At 43.0% G+C, this 22,253-nt stretch overlaps 1 protein-coding gene across 3 annotated transcripts in view; it reads left to right on the top strand.

The window, feature by feature from the left end:
- The window catches only part of LOC118358409 (protein phosphatase Slingshot homolog 1-like), a 52,967-nt gene that overhangs the window by 25,474 nt on the left and 5,240 nt on the right, over positions 1–22,253 (top strand). The window contains exons 1-13 of one of the 3 annotated variants that reach the window (XM_035736216.2): positions 3,437–3,937; positions 12,043–12,143; positions 15,661–15,725; positions 16,700–16,821; positions 16,991–17,059; positions 17,359–17,424; positions 17,828–18,022; positions 19,343–19,436; positions 19,702–19,830; positions 20,244–20,290; positions 20,457–20,603; positions 21,027–21,227; positions 21,402–22,113. In XM_035736216.2, coding sequence (XP_035592109.1) covers positions 3,840–3,937; positions 12,043–12,143; positions 15,661–15,725; positions 16,700–16,821; positions 16,991–17,059; positions 17,359–17,424; positions 17,828–18,022; positions 19,343–19,436; positions 19,702–19,830; positions 20,244–20,290; positions 20,457–20,603; positions 21,027–21,227; positions 21,402–22,113 — 2,046 coding nt within the window. In that variant the 5' untranslated portion in view covers positions 3,437–3,839. Of the gene's footprint in view, positions 1–3,436; positions 3,938–12,042; positions 12,144–15,660; positions 15,726–16,699; positions 16,822–16,990; positions 17,060–17,358; positions 17,425–17,827; positions 18,023–19,342; positions 19,437–19,701; positions 19,831–20,243; positions 20,291–20,456; positions 20,604–21,026; positions 21,228–21,401; positions 22,114–22,253 lie in introns of those variants that run through there. The other 2 variants (XM_035736214.2, XM_035736213.2) reach the window with 2 other exon arrangements.

Below are 22,253 nucleotides of genomic sequence, written 5' to 3'. Positions count from 1 at the left end.
CATGTGAAATGTATTGTCAATCGGTGTTGCTTCCTAAGTGGACAGCTTGATTTTACAGAAGTGTGATTGACTTGGAGTTACATTGTGTTGTTTAAGTGTTCCCTTTATTTTTTTGAGCAGTGTATATACTGAGATCATGTGACACTTAGATTGCACACAGGTGGACTTTATTTAACTAATTATGTGACTTCTCAAGGTAATTGGTTGCAACAGATCTTATTTAGCATGCACACACCACATTTCTGTTTTTAAATTATTCTTTTTTTAACAAGTTAATTCTTTCACTTCACCAATTTGGACTATTTTGTGTATATCCATTACATGAAATCCAAATAAAAATCCATATAAATTGCAGGTTGTAATGCAACAAAATAGGAAAAAACGCCAAGGGGGATGAATACTTTTGAAAGGCAATGTAGGTCTCTTTTGAGTCCATCCAAAGCGTCTGTGAACTTCCTCAAACTCCAACCTTATGCAATAGCTAGCCAGCCCTGAGAAGAGGCTTTTCTTCCATTGTGCTGGTGGGTGCAGAAAGCCCTGGGCCCATGAATAACCCGCGTAGCGACTCCCCCTCTGGAGAGTCTCTGTGGAGAGTCCCCTTCAGAGTAATCCATTACACCATGCAAACACCTGATGATTCAGAGGATAAGATTACTGGCAGGCTGTGCTTGGTTCAGACCGGTCCAAGTGATCTATCTGGCTGCAAGAGTAATTCTGTTAATGCCCAGTCACATGGACTAGGCCTCCCTCTGCTACCAAAGCTGACCTCACTAGGTTAATCCACTGTTCCTGGCAATATTGATCACATATAGTTTAGAAGGAGTTTTCCACCTAGAGATCAGTTGACTTGCTAGTAGCCTGTTGTTTAGGTATCACAGAGCTCTTTCTGTTGACAAGGAGGTGGTGTTATCTGTGTCCTAGACAAAGGCAGGAGTTCTATGTCAGCAAATCCTCTCAAATGAGTTGAATGTCGGTGTGTGTTTAGAGAAAATAGGAGTGACTTGACATAAATCTGAAGACTATTTATCTAATTACCTAACTGTTTAATTGTTACCCAATTTAAATTAATTGTGTAAGAATTCAATCATTATGATCTGGGGCACCACGAGCTGTTCTTTTAAAGACTTAAACTCAAAGGTCTTTACCTTTCACATTTATAAACAGTTAACTTATTAATCATAAAATTGTATCATATCATATTTCTGAACAGTCAACCTCATTGCATCTGCAAAAACTCAAGCCTTCAATACCACACATTGGTTTAATTATTTATTTTCTAGCTAATCAAATGCTAACACAGTAAACATACACACTTAATACGTTAAAAACAGGTCCCTTGCGGAATGACACAACATGCCTGCTTGTTACAAAAGAGATGGTGGGGTGGCAGAGAGGGACAGAGACATTTAACATTGGTACATTTAGAAACTACTTTCACTTACAGTAATCATATACAGTGGGGAGAACAAGTATTTGATACACTGCTGATTTTGCAGGTTTTCCTACTTTCAAAGCATGTAAGAGGTCTGTCATTTTTATCATAGGTACACTTCATACAATGTGATTTTCTGGATTTTTGTTTTGGATTCCGTCTCTCACAGTTGAAATGTACCTATTATAAAAATTACAGACCTCTACATGCTTTGTAAGTAGGAAAACCTGCAAAATCGGCAGTGTATCAAATACTTGTTCTCCCCACTGTAATTTGCACACGAACCGCCTCCACCTGAGTAAGAAATCATGAATGTATTTACGTGACATTTCTGGGGTCGCAGTGTATCTCTCTCGGAACGAGGCTGCCTTGGAAAGGGGTTTGGGCCTTTTCGCGGCACGCTTATAAGGCTCTGATTGTCCAAACGGGTTCTTTGAAGATATGCTAGTTAGCCGTGTCGATGGTTCCCAGTGGGGTCATGAGAGTACCGTAATACGATGGTTTGAACAGAGTAGTAGAATGGTCTCACTTAAATTCGCTTTTCAAGATACTTTACCGGGGACAGCTAATCAGCCGTACCAGTGATTGTCTTAGAGGTGAGTTTATCGTCTCTACCTCGTGTTGACCACTTTAAACGTGCAGTTGCAGCTTAACGCTTTGCTGGTCTAGAATGTTAATTTCTTAACCGAACATTTTATACAGTTTATTCGAAAGGGATGGTTCCGTCAGGCTGACACGCTCTCTGACTGCACTCAGGGGTGTGACTTGTCACTTGTACAAAGTTATGTACCCAAATCACATCCCTCTCTTAACAAAAACACTAAATTTTTCATATTACATGTACATCACATAGGATGGAAACTTTGTACATGTAGTGGGTATACTTTTCAAGTTACAGTATTTCCTTTATAGCATTTGTAATCACAAAATAACAAACAATATAACATTAGTGTTCTCTAGATCGCCTCTGACCATTCCCCACGTTCTATGTCAGGAATATTGTGCCAGTTTTCGCTTTTGAACGTGTTAGAGTTTCGGCGGGAAAAAGTATCTTGAAGCAAAGGACATTCCTTTGGTGAATATTGGAGAGGGAGACCTGAATCTTCTCCACTTGATTTACAACAGGACGTGAGCTGTTAATCCCTCTAGTCACTTTCTCCTCCCTTCTGTTGGTGAGTGGGGGTCTGAGTGAAGTTATTCATTGCAAAACTGATCTATTTGGATTCACGTGGACAGTCATGACTTGAGTCTACTTCACACAATAACATGGACCTAATACCTACTCAACTCTTTCTAATGTTCTCCCTTCCTAACCCGCCCCAGACACACACATTACCATATGTGACACGAGTGTGGAGTGACTGACAGTAACACTGGTCTGTGTGGGACAGATGGAAGTGGAAGTGAGGGACAGGCAGCAGTGGCCAGTCTTAAAGGAGAGAGATGGGCTGGTCCCTCCCCTGAGGTTAATGAGATTTGGGCAGAGCTATGTGCCAGGCTCACTGCCCTCCCTGTCCATGCTTGGCCCATGTGAGGAGCTCCCTGGCAGCGCTGCCTGGGAGTCAGTTGACTTGTTGGGTGGCATGCAGCCTCTGGCCCCTGCTAGCTAAGGAGATCAAGACATCCATTCTGAATTGTTGGCCGAAGTCCCTCTGTTTCCTTTTGTCTTTTGAAATTGAACAAGTAGCTTTGCTGGTCCCAGAGAAGGGAAGAAAGAAGAAAGCCAAGTCTTGGAGAGCAGTTTTCTGTTGGACAGCAGTATAAGATCCTGATTAGGACCTTATTTTCCCCTGCTGAAGTGGAAACCTGTTGCTCTGCAGCTGAGAACTAGGACATATACATTGTTTGGTTGACTTCTTACAATTGATTCAGGATGGAAAATGATTTCATGCTGGGGAAGAACTCATGCTGAGAAAAGAAGGTCCAGCATCTGAAATCCTCTGGATTCGTAACACTTCCGGCTATACAGTGTCTGTGAGTTTGTGCGTGAGAGAGGGGGAGGAGGTTGAATTGTGTGTGAGTCCCTGGGGGAGGGGAGGTAGGACACAGCCCTCTGCCTCAAGCTGCGGTTGGACACTGCGCTGCAGCAAGTCCTCTCAGGCAGGAGCACTCGGACTTTGCTTTTCTTCACTGCTTTACTCAAACACAGAGGGACTGGGGGAAAAGTAGGCTATAGATAAATGGAGAAGGAAGGAGGTGTGCCACTACAGCGCAGCAGAAGGCAGCCGCCTACCTACATCACACAGATAAGACCGGGCTAAGTAACTGTCAGTCTGTCACCCAGGGATTGGGTCAGGACCTGAAGATATCTCTCTTTACATTTCTTTACTCCGACTCTTGGATCGAAAGAAGAGGGCTGTAGACGGGTCAGGGAAGAGGCTAGATTTCTCTCTGGCTGGTCAACAGAATGCATCTGGTGTTGGAGTCCTCTCAGGAGGCTGCACTGGAGATGCTGCCCTATTTTGTGGAGAACGCCGTGCTGACCCAGACCGAGATATGCCGCATGTGAGTGCAAAGTTCTCTCATAGGGAAATGGAGTGTGTGATCTACAAGAATAGAAATGCTGTTAGTTTCCCAATTTAGCATGTGTGGTTCTTAGACAGTAGTGTGCTCAGTGCTGCTCAGTTGTGTAGAATGGGAGGATGTGTATAACAGATAATACTCAGTGGTGTACAAATGCAATAGGAGGGCTACTGGAATGTTATTGTGTACTATATCCTTTTTGGAACAATACCTGCAAACTTTTTCCTGTGTAAAATGTCCTAGCCTAGCTACTGGCTTGACATGTCCATAGCTCAACAGAAGCGTAATCATGTGTCCGATCCAGTGTTAATTTCGTTAACAGAAATTGAGTAAAATATAAATCAAACACCTATTTTTCAGTGGCAATTGACGAGACTGTAACTGACTAAATTGACCTAGAAAAAAAAAGAACTAAACCAAAGTGCTATTTCATTTCAATTGACTAAGATGAGCCAAAATGATCTCTGTGGCTTAAATCTGACTAAGTGGACTGGACAAGAATTTTTGGAGAGATTGAGAGTTTTTCAGTGACGAGCACAATTAATATTAGCAGCACAGATGCGCAGCTCAGTTCCGTTCAGCAGTGGGAAGGATGCGTCACACCCGGAAAACACAGCCTACATCAACTGGTGAGCTGTAGGGAGCAAGTGATGAGTGTAGGTAGACAGGTTCTGCTCCGGCTCCGATTATACACACCGTGCAGATGACACTCTTGCATCACATAGTTATCAGACACCACCAACCTTCTAGGTCCTACACAAGCTGCTTTACGAAGTAAAAAACGGCATTAAGTTTGATAGTAAAAGTCTTGCTGTTTTTTTCTCTCCCCTGAGTAGGCTATAGAAAAGTAGTCTCTTTGAATTTCTAGTCTCGATCAACCCTCCTACTTTTTCCACTGCATTTCATATACAGGTCCTGTAGATACATTTCCATCTTTTCCACAGAAAAAAAATGTTTGATTCTAGCCTGTAGGCTACCGTTAAAAAGACATGACCCATACCGGTGGTACGTTATTTATTTCTATCGTACAATGGCGTGGTGCACTTTAAATTCATAAAGCATATCGCGGGGCGTTCTAAAACAAGGCTACTTGTGGACTGGACCGTTAATCATTTGTTTAGTCTACACCTTTTTCAGTCATGTTGCATCATTTGTTAGCTATAGCTTTACAACTTGAGGCACATTCAACACAGCGCAATGTTTTGGAACGTTCAGATAGAAATATGCAATGTAGAACAAGGAATAAAAGTCTGCCCTATTCATGGAATTTCTATCTGCAATGTTTGAGAATTTTTCATCTCAATGTGGCCATGGTAACATTACCAGTAGCCTATATGCAAACATTTGGTGGCACAGAAAGAAGGGAAAAGGGATAGAAGACAATTTATTGACTAAATTCCTCTTGCCACTACGCTTTATCTGACTGGGTAAATAACTTTTTTTTTTTTTTTTCTTTAAAAAAAAGTTGATGTGAACCCAGTGACTTCGACTTGAACACATGGACCAGGACTCGAGCACTGGGACTCAGACTTTAGCCATTGTGACTTGACCATTGGTGACTTGGACTTGAGCACAGGAGACATGGGACTCGAGGTTCAGTGACTCGACTACATCATTGTGCGAAACAGTCATAAGCCCCCATTCTACTTTTGGACATCAATGTGGCTCTGGCGACTGTGGAACGTTCATAACAGTGGCAATGACTGGACTGTGTGATGGAGGTGTGCAACCCATACTACTTTGCCAATAGCCTACTTTGTGGCACCATCTTGTGATTGTTCTCTCGCTCTCTCTGCACTTGTCTGTCTGTTTTGTATGTAATGTATCTATCTATGTATGCTGAATTTGGAATTTACATTTACATGTTTTATTTAACTAGGCAGATCATTCTTATATAATGTAATATTATTATTTTATCTTTCATATTTCTGCTGTTGGGAAGAGAATAGGATGTTATACAGAAAAATGTTAGTAGGACAAGGCTATGTATGTTTTGTGCACATGGAAGATTTTATGTTTATAAGTTAATGAGGCAACACAAATGTGAATTGACTAAAATGAAAGGGCTTTTAGTTGACTAAAATGTCCCACTGTTTTAGTAATTTTGACACTAACTAGACAATCATTATTCAAATGACAAAAATTGACTAAATGTGAGAGCACTCAAAAAAAATAGTAGCCTAAATGAACACGGGTCCGATCAAGTTCATGCACATTACAAGCCTGATACTAATAGTAGTCATACATTTGAGATTGTATGAATTCTGCTCATTCAGAATCAAAGCCTGTCTTTCCTATCCTAGAAGAATAGGTACTCCAAGGGATCATTGAGGCTATTTGGCAAGTCTCTTTGTCACTGTCTTTGGTTGCTGTGATAACAGATATATTTTTAGCCCTGGTTTTAGTGGAGAAGCTGATAGCAGGGTGCCGGAGGCTCGGAGACACCAGAGCAGAGGCTAGTTAATTAGACTGTCTGAGTGTGGTTTATGGTGGTGGACGTAGGGCTGGTAATTTACATGACAGGAGAGAAAGATTCACACTCAACACATCCTCCGGTTTCTCACTGTGTTTTATGAGTGCAGCCTATTTCAATTGATCAGTAGTGTTCAGCATTTGGAAAGTATTCAGACCCCTTTTCCCACATTTTGTTACGTTACAGCCTTGTTCAAAAATTGATCAAATTAACATGTTTTCCTAATCAATCTACACACAATACCCCATAATGACAAAGAGAAAACAGGTTTCTAGACTTTATTTTGAAAATGTATTAAAAATAGAAACCAAAACCTTATTCATATAATTATTCAGACTATTTGGTATTTTATTAGGATCCCCATTAGCTGTTGCAAAAGCAGCAGCTACTCTTTCTGGGTCCACACCAAACATGAAACATAATACAGAACATCAATAGACAAGAACAGCTCAAGAACAGAACTACATAGACTTTGCTATGAGACTCAAAATTGAGCTCAGGTGCATCCTGTTTCCATTGATCATCCTTGAAGTTTCAACAACTAGGAGTCCACCTGTGGTAAAGACATGATTTGGAAAGGAACATACCTGTCTATATAAGGTCCCACAGTTGACAGTGCATGTCAGAACAAAAACCAAGCCATGAGGGCTCCGAGACAGGATTGTGTCGAGGCACAGATCTGATGAAGGGTACCAAAACATTTCTGCAGCGTTGAAGGTCCACAAGAACCATGTGAAACACAATCTTAAATGGAAGATGGTCAGAGAGGTGACCAAGAACCCGATGGTCACGAACAGAGTAGCTCTAGAGTTCCTCTGTGGAAATGGGAGAACCTTCCAGAAGGATAACAATCTCTGCAGCACCACCAATCAGGCCTTTATGGTAGAGTGGACAGACGGAAGCCACTTCTCAGTAAAAGGCACATGACAACCCGCTTGAAGTATGCCAAAAGTCACCTAAAGGACTCGGACTATGAGAAACAAGATTATCTGGTCTGATGAAACCAAGATTGAACTCTTTGGTCTGAATGCCAAGCGTCACGACTGAATGAAACCTGGCACCATCCCTACGGTGTAGCAAGGTGATGGCAGAATCATGCTATGGGGATGTTTTTCAGCAGTATGGACTGGGAGTCTAGTCAGGATCAAGGGAAAGATGAACGGAGCAAAGTACAGAGAGATCCTTGATGAAAACCTGCCCCATAGCACTCAGGACCTCAGACTGGATTTACCTTCCAACTGGACAACAACCCTAAGCACACAGCCAAGACAATGCAGGAGTGGCTTCAAGACAAGTCTCTGAATGTCATTGAGTTGCCCAGCCAGAGCCCTGACTTGAACCAGATTGAACATCTCTGGAGAGACATGAAAAAACCTGTGCAGTGACGCTCCTCATCCGACCTGACAGAGCTTGAGAAGATCTGCAGAGAACAATGGGAGAAATTCCCCAAATACAGGTGTGCCAAGCTTGTAGCGTCATACCCAAGAAGACTCGAGGCTGTACTCGCTGCCAAAGATACGTCAACAAAGTTCTGAGTAAAGGGTCTGAATACTTATGTAAATGTTTATTTCAGTTTTTATATTGAGTACATTTGCAAGTAATTCTTAACCTGTTTTTGCTTTGTCATTATGGGGTATTGTGTGCAGATTGAGGGGAAAAAAACAATTGAATCCATTTTAGAATAAGGCTATAACGTAACTAAATGTGGGAAAAGTCCAGGGGTCTGAATATTTTACGACTGCACTGTACTGTTACTTATGTCCTCTGATGGCTGACCTCTGCCAAAATAAAATGAATCAAAGTGATTAAATAGAAGTTCTTAGTCTCACTAAAATCAGCCATATAGTCATTTCAAAACGAGACCATTTTCTTTTAAGCAGAGTCATTTATACCATAAGGACCCCTTACTCATGTCCTCATTACAACTCGTGCAAGACCACTCACGGTCAGTAAAGTGATTTACTTTTGATAGATTTAAACAAACAATATTGGAATCACCCTGATCACAACCATAAACTATCAACTCCACCTGCTTTATAGATAGCTGATTTTGCTTTGTCATTATGGGGTATTGTGTGTAAATTGAGTCATTTTCCCCCTTCATTTTAGAATAAGGCTGTATGTAATGTAACAAAATGTGGAAAAAGTCAAGGGTACTTTCCGAATAGAATCTATGTGTACTATCTAATAGAGAATAGGAGAATTACTTTAATTTAGTTTTTTAGTAAGAGCGAAATACTGTAGTTTTACAATGATATAGGGTTAATAGAATATCCTGCCGAGATATCACAGGTTATGCTGAAGAAGGCTCCAAGTGATAGGCTAGATGGTTGAGGTATAAAAGTGTTTGAGGATTCTCTAGCACATACAGAGAGTCCTAAAGTTTGAAGGAGGTGCTCCATCTCCTATAGATTTAGCTAGCTGCAGCTCTACCTCATATTCATCATTCCCTGACAGGAGCGCCTCCACAGCCTAATAAATCTCAAAACAGCAAGCCATGACACCCACCATCTCAGGTATATTTTCTGTAGAAACGGATAAGATTAGAATTCATGCAACATTATTTTGTTGAAATATAGTTTGATCTCTGAGAAACTAAGCTAATTTATTGCATCCAAATTGTCCATTTTAATTGATCAAATGAATATAATATTCAATAAATGTAGTTCCTAACATCCTATTTGGACCAAAACATTTTTAGAACAATGAGTAAGACATGAGGAATCCAAAGAAATGGCCAAAATCACACACGGACCCCCCCATACCCCCACGCTAATACTACCACAAGAACAAGTATATAGTTTCAGTTTTCCATGTCTAATAAGTAGTATGGAGCTGCAACTCTGAGTTTTGTTTCTTCATCCTATGTAATGTATTCCCAGTGGTTTTTCTTTTTCTTTCTTTTTTTCCTTCCCGTTAGGATGGGATATAAACCTATCAACGTCTGACTAATTTCTCTGAACAGGGGGGGAAAAAACACTCCCAAATTCACTGGGAATACATTACATAGGATGAAGAAATTATACTCTGAGCTGCAGCTGCTCCGTACTACTTGTCAGACATAGAGAACTGATACTATATTCTCGTTGTTAGGGTGGAATTGGCATGGGGTGTGGGTGATTCGTGACCATGTGTTGGAATTGTCATGTCTAACTCATTGTTCGATAAAAGTTTGGTCCAAATCGGATGTTAGGTAGAAATTAAAATGGCCTATATGGGTGCAATCAATTACATTGAATTCCTCAGAGATCTAATATATTTCAACAAAATGTTGCAGGAAAGCTATCAGTTTCTAACAACCAAAATGATTTCAGAACAATCTGTGATGATGGGTGTCAACCCTCTTTCTTGTGCATTTTGAGGTGGAACGACCCAATGGGTAGGAGAGAAGCCAAAGTGAAACAAAAGCGCTTGTGATCAGCGGCTGGCCACTCCTATGTGCCCGTCACTGTGGAACGCTGTCTCTGTGGTGGGGTTGGGTGGCACAAAGCAGAGCCTGTTTCGGCCTTATCATATGCTTGGGCAAGGTCTCCTCCTCCTAGCCTGGAAACAGGAAGTCCAGTCAGGGACAGACAATCAGGGAGGGGGGTGGTGGAATGACCCTGGGATGGTTCTTGACCCTTACTGGGCTGAAATTAGTGATTTCTGAATGTTTAGTTTTAAGTCAGACTTTTGCCATCGGTTGCTCGGAGGACGTTATTGTCTTACCTGAAATACTAATATATCGGTAGACATTTAACATGTGCCTATTCCATAGGCTCTGGTGTTGTCTAGTTTTCCGGTTTGTTTTTGTTCCTGTCAGTCTCATCACGCCTGTACTTTCCAATGGCGTGCCTGTTTGCTAGACTGCACATACAGGGTACATCGGGAATATGTTCCACCCTCCTGTCAGTTGGATTTACGAGCCTAGAGAGAGACTTATTCTGTAAACACAGTGAAAGAGAATAATTGGCACAAGCATAGAAAACAGCTTCAGCCCTCACTTTGTTTTCCACCACCACCTTGCCATATTAGTTATGTCACCTGCAGAATGCACAGGAACTCAATGAGAAAGTGGACATAATATCCTAGACAGGTGAGACTTGTAAATGCTGTGTGTAGCTCAGAGGAATGCATTACAAACTACTGCAGCTAATTATTCAGTCTGTTTAGCATTTGTCTGGGCCGGCAGAGACCTGACAGATCCCATCAGGATGCAGCAGCTTATGCAGGCCAGGGGAAAGACCAGATAAGCATTCAGGATCAAAGCTTGATTCATAGCTTCTGTAAGTTTAGGCTCCGGCTTCCTCTTAAAACCTCTTTGGGGTCGGTGTCCCGCTAGCGTTCCACTACGACAATATCCAGTGAAATTGCAGAGCACAAAAATCGTAATATTAAACATAAAAAATACACGTTTTTTTTACATCGTTTAAAAGCTTAACTTCTTGTTAATCCAACTGCGTTATCAGATTTCCAAAAAGGCTTTACAGCGAAAGCATACCATGTGATTATCTGAGGACAGCACCCCAAATCAAAATACTTTTTCAAACCAGCACAGGTGTCACAAAATCCCAAATAGCGATGAAATAAATCACTTCCCTTTTGAAGATCTTCCTCTGTTTGCAATCCCAAGGGTCCCAGCTACACAATGAATGGTTATTTTGTTCGATAAAGTCCCTCTTTATATCCAAAAAAGTCCTTTTAGTTGGCGCCATTGATTTCATTAATCAACTCGTTCAACATGCATACAAACTAATCCAAAAAGTTACCGGTAAAGTTCATCCAAGCAAGTCAATCCTCAGTTAATCCTCAGGTACTCTAATATCTAAAATAATGATACAATTTAATACGGAGAATAGTATGTTCAATAGGGAAGATAAATAACGAAGAGCGCGCACCTCATTCACGCGCGCAACAAGGCTACTTTTCTAATGAGGGACTCCTTGGAAAAACTACAACTACTTGTTTGTTTTTCAAAAAATTCACCTGAAACCCTTTCTAAAGACTGTTGACATCTAGTGGAAGCCATAAGAACTGCAATCTGGGAGGAATTATTTTGAATATCTCATAGGCTTGCATTGAAATGGCCTGTGACCTAAAAAAAAATACAAAGAATCTGTGTGGATTCTCCTCTGGTTTTCGCCTGCCATATCAGTTCTATTATTCTCACAGACATTATTTTAACAGTTTTAGTTTATAGTGTTCTATGCAATGCTACCAATTATATGCATAACCTAGCTTCTGGGCCTGAGTAACAGGCAGTTTACTTTGGGAACATCAGTCATCTGGAATTCAGGATATTGCCCCCTCTCCTTAAAAAGTGAAGAGGCTAAACTTGGCTTACTGCTGAACTTTTACAATTGGGTTTAGTGGCTGAAATACTGGGTGCTTGTCTGGACCTCCTGACCTGAAGCCCTATATTAAACACTTTTCTTGTCTGTCTGGTCCCAGGTATGACTTATCTTCACTTTCTCTGTAACATGGCGCTCTTGAAGGTGTAAGGATTATGTTATAGAACTGGAACAGTTTGACTCGCATATCAATGTTGAACTGTTGAGTGACCATATGGCTCAGTCTGCCCACATTGTTGCATGATCCAGTTTCTAACGGCTCTCTCCATCTGTTGTTTTTCTAGCCTGAGCGAGAGCTTCTTCATGGTGAAGGGTGCTGCCCTCTTCCTGCAACAGGGCAGCAGTCCTCAGGGCCAGAAAGCACATCCCCACCACAAACATGCAGGTGAGTACCTACCACCCTTCCACAGGACAGGACCACATGGGCTGCCATGCAAAGTGGCTAAATTGTCCCAAGACTCAGACTTTGAATTTTTGACATTAATCTGTCCATCTTACAGACAGTGTTGTTGTGGTTGTTTTGTCTGGTACTTTGTTGTGTAGTCTGAATGGTCTCTACTTTCGACCTGTTCTCCTGGAAAACTTGAGTGCACTTGAGTAGAGGTGTCTGGCTGATTTTTATTAGCATGTTCCAGTCATGTGTAACTTAGGCAGATTAGTGGTGAAGTAGGCCTACAATAGGTTATATGGATTCTGGTAGTGTTCATTAGTATGACGACAATAGGTTATTTGGATGCTGGTAGTGTTCAGTAGTAGGCCTCCAATAGGTTATGTGGATGCTGGTAGTGTTCAGTAGTAGGTCTACTTGTGTTCCATATTAATTGAAACAGGACACTGAGGGTTTGTCATCTGGCAGTTATCAATGTTGGATTCATGTATCTGAGAGTCTATTCAAAGCTTCAACGTCATGAAATCCATATGGTATACCATATATAGGGCCTTGTGTTTAGCCACCAGTATTATGTGATGGATGATATTTCAGGTGTGATCCTGAGGCAGAGGTTTTAATTGGTTAAAGACAAGATCCTGCAGCTGCTAGGGAGAGCTTAGCATGCACTCTCAATATCACCGAGAACCATGGATATGTTTTTCTCCCCTTTACTTACTGTTTTCAAGTTTTACTTGTTTCTCATTGTTGTTTTCCTTGTTTAAGTGAATTCAATAGGAATTTGGAATGGTTTGCGTCACCAAGTGAATTGACAGAACTTCAGGACATTCAGGGTTGGCTGCGAGCCCGCATTAAGTGTTTGTGTTGGTTGGGAGTTACTGGAGGATGCAGTCATGTGTTTCTTATAGAGGAAGTACTGCTTGTGGAAAATTAATAGGCCAGGTTTTTTCTGGGTTCTTTGCTATGGGACAGAATGTTTTCAAGTAGGATAATCTCCCAAGCTTGGACTTTGGGCAATGTATTGGCCTGCAGCCCGCTTGTGAACATTGTGCCGTATTGTAGTTAGAAAACTTAGCGGTGCCCTCAGGTTGTGAGCTGACTGATTTCTGATCCACACTGTGCAGTTTTTTCGGTCTGAGAAACAACCATTGTTGGCCAACATCTTGGCTGGCCATTATTTTTCTCAAAGCTGTAACAGTGGCGGGACATAACTTATGGAAACACTGCCTAGTGAAAAACTTGCAGAACTGCCAGCACAAAATGAAATATTCCTGCATGTCAATTGAATTTGGCCTTAACCAAACCAAATGCAGAGATTATCATTTGTCTAAGTAGATTTCTCTCGATCTGACAGTGAGACAGAGCGTCTGAATTGGGCTGAGCTGAGAAACTCCAATAGCCCCTGGCTGTTATGATCCAGAACAGTTGCAGAGTAAAGTACTCACCTACTAATACATGTAAATGAATATACAGTGGGGAGAACAAGTATTTGATACACTACTGATTTTGCAAGTTTTCCTACTTACAAAGCATGTAGAGGTCTGTCATTTTTATCATAGCTACACTTCAACTGTGAGAGACGGAATCTAAAACAAAAATCCAGAAAATCACATTGTATGATTTTTAAGTAATTCATTAGCATTTTATTGCATGAAATAAGTATTTGATCACCTACCAACCAGTACGAATTCCGGCTCTCACAGACCTGTTAGTTTTTCTTTAAGAAGCCCTCCTGTTCTCCACTCATTACCTGTATTAACTGCACCTGTTTGAACTTGTTACCTGTATAAAATACACCTTTCCACACACTCAATCAAACAGACTCCAACCTCTCCACAATGGCCAAGACCAGAGAGCTGTGTAAGGACATCAGGGATAACATTGTAGACCTGCACAAGGCTGGGATGGGTTACAGGACAATAGGCAAGCAGCTTGGTGAGAAGGCAACAACTGTTGGCGCAATTATTAGAAAATGGAAGAAGTTCAAGATAACGGTCAATCACCCTCGGTCTGGGGCTCCATGCAAGATCTCACCACGTGGGGCATCAATGATCATGAGGAAGGTGAGGGATCAGCCCAGAACTACACGGCAGGACCTGGTCAATGACCTGAAGACAGCTCGGACCACAGTCTCAAAGAAAACCATTAGTAACACACTATGCCGTCATGGATTAAAATCCTGCAGCGCACGCAAGGTCCCCCTGCTCAAGCCAGCGCATGTCCAGGCCCGTCTGAAGTTTGCCAATGACCATCTGGATGATCCAGAGGAGGAATGGTAAAAGGTCATGTGGTCTGATGAGACAAAAATATAGTTTTTTGGTATAAACTTCACTCGCCGTGTTAGGAGGAAGAAGAAGGATGAGTACAACCCCAAGAACGCCATCCCAACCGTGAAGCATGGAGGTGGAAACATCATTCTTTGGGGATGAACCCAATAGAACATCTTTGGAGGGAGCTGAAAGTCCGTATTGCCCAGCGACAGCCCCGAAACCTGAATGATCTGGAGAAGGTCTGTATGGAGGAGTGGGCCAAAATCCCTGCTGCAGTGTGTGCAAACCTGGTCAAGAACTACAGGAAACGTATGATCTCTGTAAAAATCATACAATGTGATTTTCTGGATTTTTGTTTTAGATTCCGTCTCTCACAGTTGAAGTGTACCTATGATAAACAAATGACTGACCTCTACATGCTTTGTAAGTAGGAAACACTGCCGATTTCGCAGGTTATCAAATACTTGTTCTCCCCACTGTATGTCTGAACGTGTCTGTAATATATGTTTGAACGTACCATGAAGCAGGGGAACATGCCCAGAGCCAGCGTGCCGCTGACAGCTATAATTAAAGCTGCCCAGGAGGAGAGGACATAGTTTGTTTGCCAGTTGTCAGAACACCTTGACTGACACATACTTGGCTACCCCTCTTTACTCATCATCACTGCAGTGGTTAGGCTTGTCATTTAACCCCTCGTTATCCAGTAGCTCCCTCTTTGGCTTCCTGCGTCCCAAATGTCTCCCTAAGCCCTATTTTGAGCAGTACTTCTTTTGACGAGGGACCTTGAGGCTCTGGTTAAATGTAGTGCACTACATATGGAATGCAGTGCTATTTGGTACGTAACCTTTCTCTCACACCACTTCCTCAGGGGAACTTACGTCAAGCCTGGCATGATCGGCTCAAAACATTCCAACGTGACAGAGAAGAAGCGGTGTTTAGGTGTGGTTTGATGGTTGGCGGAGACTGAGTTGTGGGTGATCAATTTGTCGATGACAAGCAGGAAAGTGTCTTTGGCCTGTTGCATGACACTAGCCCATTGTACCTGCACTTACTCACTCACTCACTCAACAATGGAGTACCTTTAAGATGTCATGTGGTACGATGAGTGTTCAGTTTCAAATGTCAAGATTTGTTTTATAGGACTAATCACATGAAACCATGCTATCTGATAATGGCACTGACCGACCAGGTGTTGTCATGGTTGTCTTTTAGTATTTATGTTTTATTTTATTCTCTCTCAACAGGAGACTTACCTCAGCACCTGCAGGTGATGATCAACATTCTTCGCTTCGAGGACCGAATCAAACTGGTAAGAGACACACGCACGTGCAGTGACTAACCACCTGGCACCATGACATAGGCAAACTGCCTGAATGCTTTTTATTGTGGACTTAAGACTCTCGTTTACTCACTGTAATTATTAGCTCATGAGAACATGTTTGAACATGCGCGGGAGAGCATTACCAAGTGTTTCCATGGTTTCTGTGAAATGAAGAGTTTGTTAGATTGTTACCTAACCTAAATCGCTGAAGCTGGAGACTCATATCTCCATCACTAGCTTTAAGCACCAGCTGTCAGAGCAGTTTACATATCACTGCACCTGTACTGAGCCGATCTGTAAACAGCCCATCTATCTACCTACCTCATCCCCATACTGGTATTTATTTATTTATTTTGCTCCTTTGCACCCCAGTATCTCTACCTGCACATTCATCTTCTGCCGATCTACCATTCCAGTGTTTAATTGCTATATTGTAATTACTTCGCCACCATGGCCTATTTATTTCCTTAACTTACCTCATTTGCACTCACTGTATATAGACTTTTTGTTTTCTTTTGTTTTACTGTGTTATTGACTGTTTGTTTGGTTTATTCCATGTGTAACTCTGTGTTGTTGTATGTGTCGAATTGCTACGCTTTATCTTGGCCAGGTTGCAGTTGCAAATGAGAACTTGTTTTCAACTAGCCTACCTGGTTAAATAAAGTTGAAATAAATAAAACCTACCATTATGTTCTCACACTCCATTGGAATCATGCTTCCCATGTATTTACAAACTGTTTTTGACTGAGAGAAATTACTTTAGAGGACTGGAATGTGTGTGTGTAATGGTTGGACTGTATGGGTGTTAGGCTCATTTTCCCAGGGTCAGGCTGTGTTTACCATCAATGTTCAGAGTCAATTTGTATTAAGCAGGTTGACTTGTTGGTAGAAGTGGATGGACATGTAGCAGCCTAGTTGTTTGTGTGAAAGGGGTGATGAAACGGTCGTGTCCTCTGCTACAGGCGGTGCGGTTGGAGAGTGCCTGGTCAGACAGAGTGCGTTACATGGTGGTGGTGTACACCAGTGGACGACAGGACACAGAGGAGAACATCCTGCTGGGAATAGACTTCAGCAACAAGGACAGGTGTGTATGGGTTTGGGCCCGCTCGCATGTCTGCTCACTTGCTATGGTTGTCTTTGATGCAGATGTTAGACCCTTGTTGTAGCAGCATCTCCATTTAAAGTTGTTTTGGAACGTAAAACCAGATGTTGTGTTGATCTGCTGGGAACGTGTCTGTGTGTGTTGTTCCCAGTAAAAGCTGTTCCGTTGGCATGGTGCTGCCTCTGTGGAGTGACACCAAGATCCATCTGGATGGAGACGGGTGAGTGAGTCCCCCATAGAGATACAACTCTTCTATATCTGTCCCATCAGTCAGGCAGCCAGCCCCCTGCTGTCCATTCAGGGGAGAAACAGCTCTGTTTTGGTTAAAACTGTAATAACTTGAATACCTGTACAGAAAAGGATACTGAGCTTATTACAGGTATCACCTTATCCTTTCACACAGCCTAAAGTACTAAAATGACTTGTATTTTGATAGAGCCAGTTATGTTGAAGTAGTGGTTACTGGGTGTTAATCAGTGTGTGATCAGGGAGAGTCATCGCCTGTCTTGTCTCCCTCAGGGGTTTCAGTGTGAACACAGTGAGCCGGAATCATGTCTTCAAACCTGTGTCTGTACAGGCCATGTGGTGAGTAGACAACTGTAGGAATGACTGCCTAATACATTGTTGTTATTGAAGCAATACCACATCAATGAATTGGCTGCTGACTTCATAACAGAACACACTGTTGAGGCATTTCCATACTGACTCACTTTGCTGTCTAGTGGGGTAGAGATGTTGGTGCATGCAACAATAAATCAATCAAATGTTTTTTATAAAGCTCTTTTTAAATCTGCAGTTGTCACAAAGTGCTTTACAGATACTCAGTTTAAAATGCATGCCATTCATTCATGTGAATCAGCTCAATACACATTAAAAACATATAGGTCAAAAATAATGCACCTCTTTTCTCCCAGATTAACAAAGATGGTTGATTTATAGATGAATTGACCCACTATTGACCCATGTCTCTTTCTAACCCTTGTCTCAGGTCGGCTTTGCAGATCCTCCACAAGGTGTGTGAGGTGTCCCGCAGGTACAACTACTTCCCCGGGGGCATGGCCCTCACCTGGATGGGCTTTTATGAGAGCTGCATCTCCTCTGAGCAGAGCTGCATCAATGAGTGGAATGCCATGAGAGACCTGGAGACCTTGAGGCCTGACTCCCCCACCATGTTTGTTGACAAGTGAGTCAACAGAAATTGCCAATGAATATGAAATAACTATACCTGCTCATCGAACATCTCATTCCAAAATCATTAGCATTAATATGGAGTTGATCCCCCTTTGCTGTTATAACAGCCTCCACTCTTCTGGGAAGGCTTTCCACGAGATGTTGGAACATTGCTGCGGGGACTTGCTTCCATTCAGCCACAGGCATTATTGAGGTCAAGCACTGATGTTGAGCAATTAGGCTTGGCTCGCAATTGACGGTCCAATTCATCCTAAAGGTGTTCAGTGGGGTTGAGGTCAGGGCTCTGTGCAGGCCAGTCAAGTTCTTCCACACCGCTCTGGACAAAGCATTTCTGTATGGACCTCGCTTTGTGCACAGGGGCATTGTCATGCTGAAACAGGAAAGGGCCTTCCGCTAACTGTTGCCATAAAGTTGGAAGCACAGACACTATACAATGTAATTGTTAAGATTTCCCTTCAGTGGAACTAAGGGGTCAAGCCCAAACCAAGAAAACAGCCCAGACCATTATTCCTACACCAAACTTTACAGTTGGCACTATGTATTGAGGCAGGTAGCGGGCTCCTGGCATCCGCCAAACCAAGATTCGTCCGTTGGACTGCAGATAGTGAAACGTGAGAGAATAGCCGAATCCACTAATTCCACTGCTCCAGAGTCCAATGATGGCGAGCTTTACACCACTCCAGCCGATGCTTGGCATTGCAAATGATCTTAGAATTGTGTGCAGCTGCTAAGCCATGGAAACCCATTTCATGAAGCTCCAGACAAACAGTTATTGTGCTGATGTTGCTTCCAGAGGCGGTTTGGAACTCAGAAGTGAGTGTTTGCATCTGAGGACAGACGATTTTTACGCACCTCAGCACTCTGTGGTCCTGTTCTGTGAGCGTGTGTGGCCTACCACTTCGCAACTGAGCTGTTGTTGCTCCTAAACGTTTCCACTTCACATTAACAGCACTTACAGTTGACCGGGGAAGCTCTAGCAGGAATTTGACAAACTGACATGTTGGAAAGGTGACATCCTATGACGGTGCCACATTGAAAGTCACTGAGCTCTTCAGTAAGGCCATTCTACTGCCAATGTTTGTCTATGGAGATTGCATGGCGGTGTGCTCGATTTTATGCACCTGTCAGTAACAGGTGTGGTTGAAATAGCTGAATCCACTAATTTGAAGTGGAGTCCACATACCTTTATATATATATATAGTGTATATGAAACGTGTGCTGGTCCTGGAGGGCTGCTGGTTCTGACTGACCCTTGGACTGAGAGGAGAGTAGTGTGCTGATGAAACCTCTGTGTTTGTGTCCGCTGATGCAGGCCCACAGAGAGGGAGAGGACCGAGTGCCTTATCAAAGCCAAACTCCGAAGCATCATGATGTTCCAGGATCTGGAGAATGTCACCTCTAAACAGGTGAACAGAGGCGAGGCATGAACATGAACTGCGTGCCATCTCTTTATAGTGCACTACTTTGACCAGGGGCCACTGAATAGTGTGTCATTTGGATGAAGTATTAAAAACAAACATTTTTATTACAGTCTTAATGACTTGTAGTGTAGTCTTCAGGCTATTTCGGTCTGACATTATTTATATACTTGAAACCTTAATCAGTAATATTACAAGGAGAAACGGTAGAAAATAAAGTGGTTGGGAGTTTATGACTGTGCTGTCCCGTCAGATCCGAACAGAGCTGGAGCAGCATATGAGCTGTAACCTGATGCAGTACAAGGAGTTCATCGACAACGAGATGCTGCTGATCCTGGGCCAGATGGACAAGGCAACACTCATCTTTGATCACCTCTACTTGGTTAGTCACCTGGCAACATTTTCCCATCCAGAACTGCTTGGCAATGCTCAAACTCTGGCCTGTTCCCATATCTGTTTGTGTTCTTGCAAACACTGTTGTTGTCATTGGCATGACAACTATTCAGTGGCCCCTGGTCATTGGCATGACAACGAGTGACAAGAAGCACACGCAGACTGGCATTCGAGCTACTCAAACTCTGCTTAATCTGATTGATCGAGTACATTTTAGAGTTTCTCATTGGTTGAGATAGGATCTATTTGTCTCAATGAGATTTGGCCTACTGAAGCCATGATATTTGGCTGATGCTGCTAACAGAGAAGTACCCTGGAAGAGCAACATTTGGACAGCCCATCGCTATAAATGTCATAACTATATGTTCAGTCTAACTAACATTTTTCCACATTTGTTTGCAGGGATCTGAATGGAATGCCTCCAATCTGGAGGAGCTTCAGGACACTGGGTAAATAAATGGAGCCTTTTGCCAGCTTCCAAACATTTCTATTCCATAAAATGTATTATTTATTGGCTCATGTGGACTTTTATTTTATTAAACTCAAAGGTTGTCAGGATATTATGGGGATAGTATCTGTCTGTCTATCTTCATCCAATAACCGTCTCCTTACCAGGGTGGGCTATATCCTCAACGTCACCAAGGAGATAGATAACTTCTTCCCAGGAACATTTTCCTACCAGAACATACGGGTCTATGACGAGGAGACTACAGACCTGCTGGCCCACTGGAACGAGACTTACAACTTCATTGTTAAAGCAAAGTAAGTCCTCTTAGCCTTGAAACCGGTAAGAGTGACCGAAGGACAGCGATAGCGAGAGACACAGCAAGCAATTTTTTACTATTACACACTCCTGTGTAATCCTCTTTTTATTCATACACATAGATAGGTGGCTCTTAGTCAGAACCACGATGATAGTAAATGTATCTTTCTGCTGCTTTCAATTGAGGTACAGTAATAGTAGCTTCCAGAGAACTGTGAGTAACTTGACTGGAATGTAATTAAAGTGACACGAGGCAGTGTGCCACTGTCTGTGACCAAGTTGTCCTAGAGAAAGGAGCTGAAGATGGTTACCACTAGCAACCCAAAGGCTGTCATTATCTTCGTCTGAGTGACAGAACTAGCAGAGGATTCTACTCTGATTCTCCTAACTACTCTGCATTCATGTTGCGTTAACCCTACCAGGAAGAACCACTCCAAGTGTCTGGTCCACTGTAAGATGGGCGTCAGCCGCTCGGCCTCCACCGTTATTGCCTACGTCATGAAGGAGTATGGTTGGTCGCTGGAGAAGGCCTGCAACTTTGTCAAGCAGAAAAGAAGCATCACACGGCCCAATGCAGGCTTCATGAGACAGCTGGCTGAGTACGAAGGCATTCTGGACGCCAGGTACAGTCACACTACGCCCTCTGTAATTACCATAGCCCAGATCGACTAAGGATGCCCAGCAAGGGATCAAAGCACTGAAATACTGCCCTAGGTTATAGATTTTTCTGTATGTTATGTGTATTATCTGAGTATATCTCCCAAGCTCCTCCTTACCTCCCCTTTGTCCACTTCCAGTAAGCAACGTCACAACAAGCTGTGGCGTCCCGATCGTCCCGACCCAGACTGCGAGCTCCCTGAGGGCCAGCAGGCCCAGTGCTGTGGGAGGGAGGACCCAGGTAATCAGACCCCTGAACCGGTGATGTCCCCCTGCTATGAGGAGGCTTTGGGGGAGAAGGGGGTGGCACATCCCCTCTCCCCCTGCAGGATGATCAGTCTGGAAGTGGACCCCGCTTACAACAACTACTACTTTCGCAGGCTGTCTGACTCGGCCCTGGACAGTGACCCCTCCACGCCGGTGCGCGCTCCGCCCCTCCTGGACATGGAGCGGGTCTTTATAGAGATAGAGGACGTGGAGCGGGATGCTCTGCTGGATGACGAGGCCTTTGGGGGGCGAGAAGGCCTTACCCACTTTGGTCAGGCTGGGGAGGGGACAGCGGCCCAGACTTGCTGCCGAGGACCAGAGCCCCTGGAGGAGCTGCGCCTACGTCTGGAGTTCAGCACCGTGGAGGAGGAGGATGAGGAGGAGGCGCAGAAAGAGGAGGCAGAGATGGAGGCATTAGCACAGACAGGAGGAAGAGGGGAGAGTGCAGGACGAGGGGATGGTGAAGGAGAGGTGGAGATGGTTCAGGAAGAGGAGGGAGAGAAAGAGGGCAATGGGCTGGACCTGGTAACCCTGAACCAGAACTCCAACAATAACAACCACTTTAATACCCTGTCCAGCCTCAATGTAAGTGTGGAGCGGTTTTCATTATGGTGTCTTCTGTCTCTGTAATATACAATTCATATGTATATGTAGTAGCTCATGGTAAATAGATAACTGAACTTATAAAGAGTAATGGTTATTCTTTGTTTCTGACTTTTTGTTTT

Source organism: Oncorhynchus keta, chromosome 25 (genome assembly GCF_023373465.1).
Source record: "Oncorhynchus keta strain PuntledgeMale-10-30-2019 chromosome 25, Oket_V2, whole genome shotgun sequence".
NCBI classification, from domain to species: domain Eukaryota; kingdom Metazoa; phylum Chordata; class Actinopteri; order Salmoniformes; family Salmonidae; genus Oncorhynchus; species Oncorhynchus keta.
Note: the sequence above shows the minus strand (reverse complement) of the source record. Positions and strands in the feature narration are given on the sequence as shown.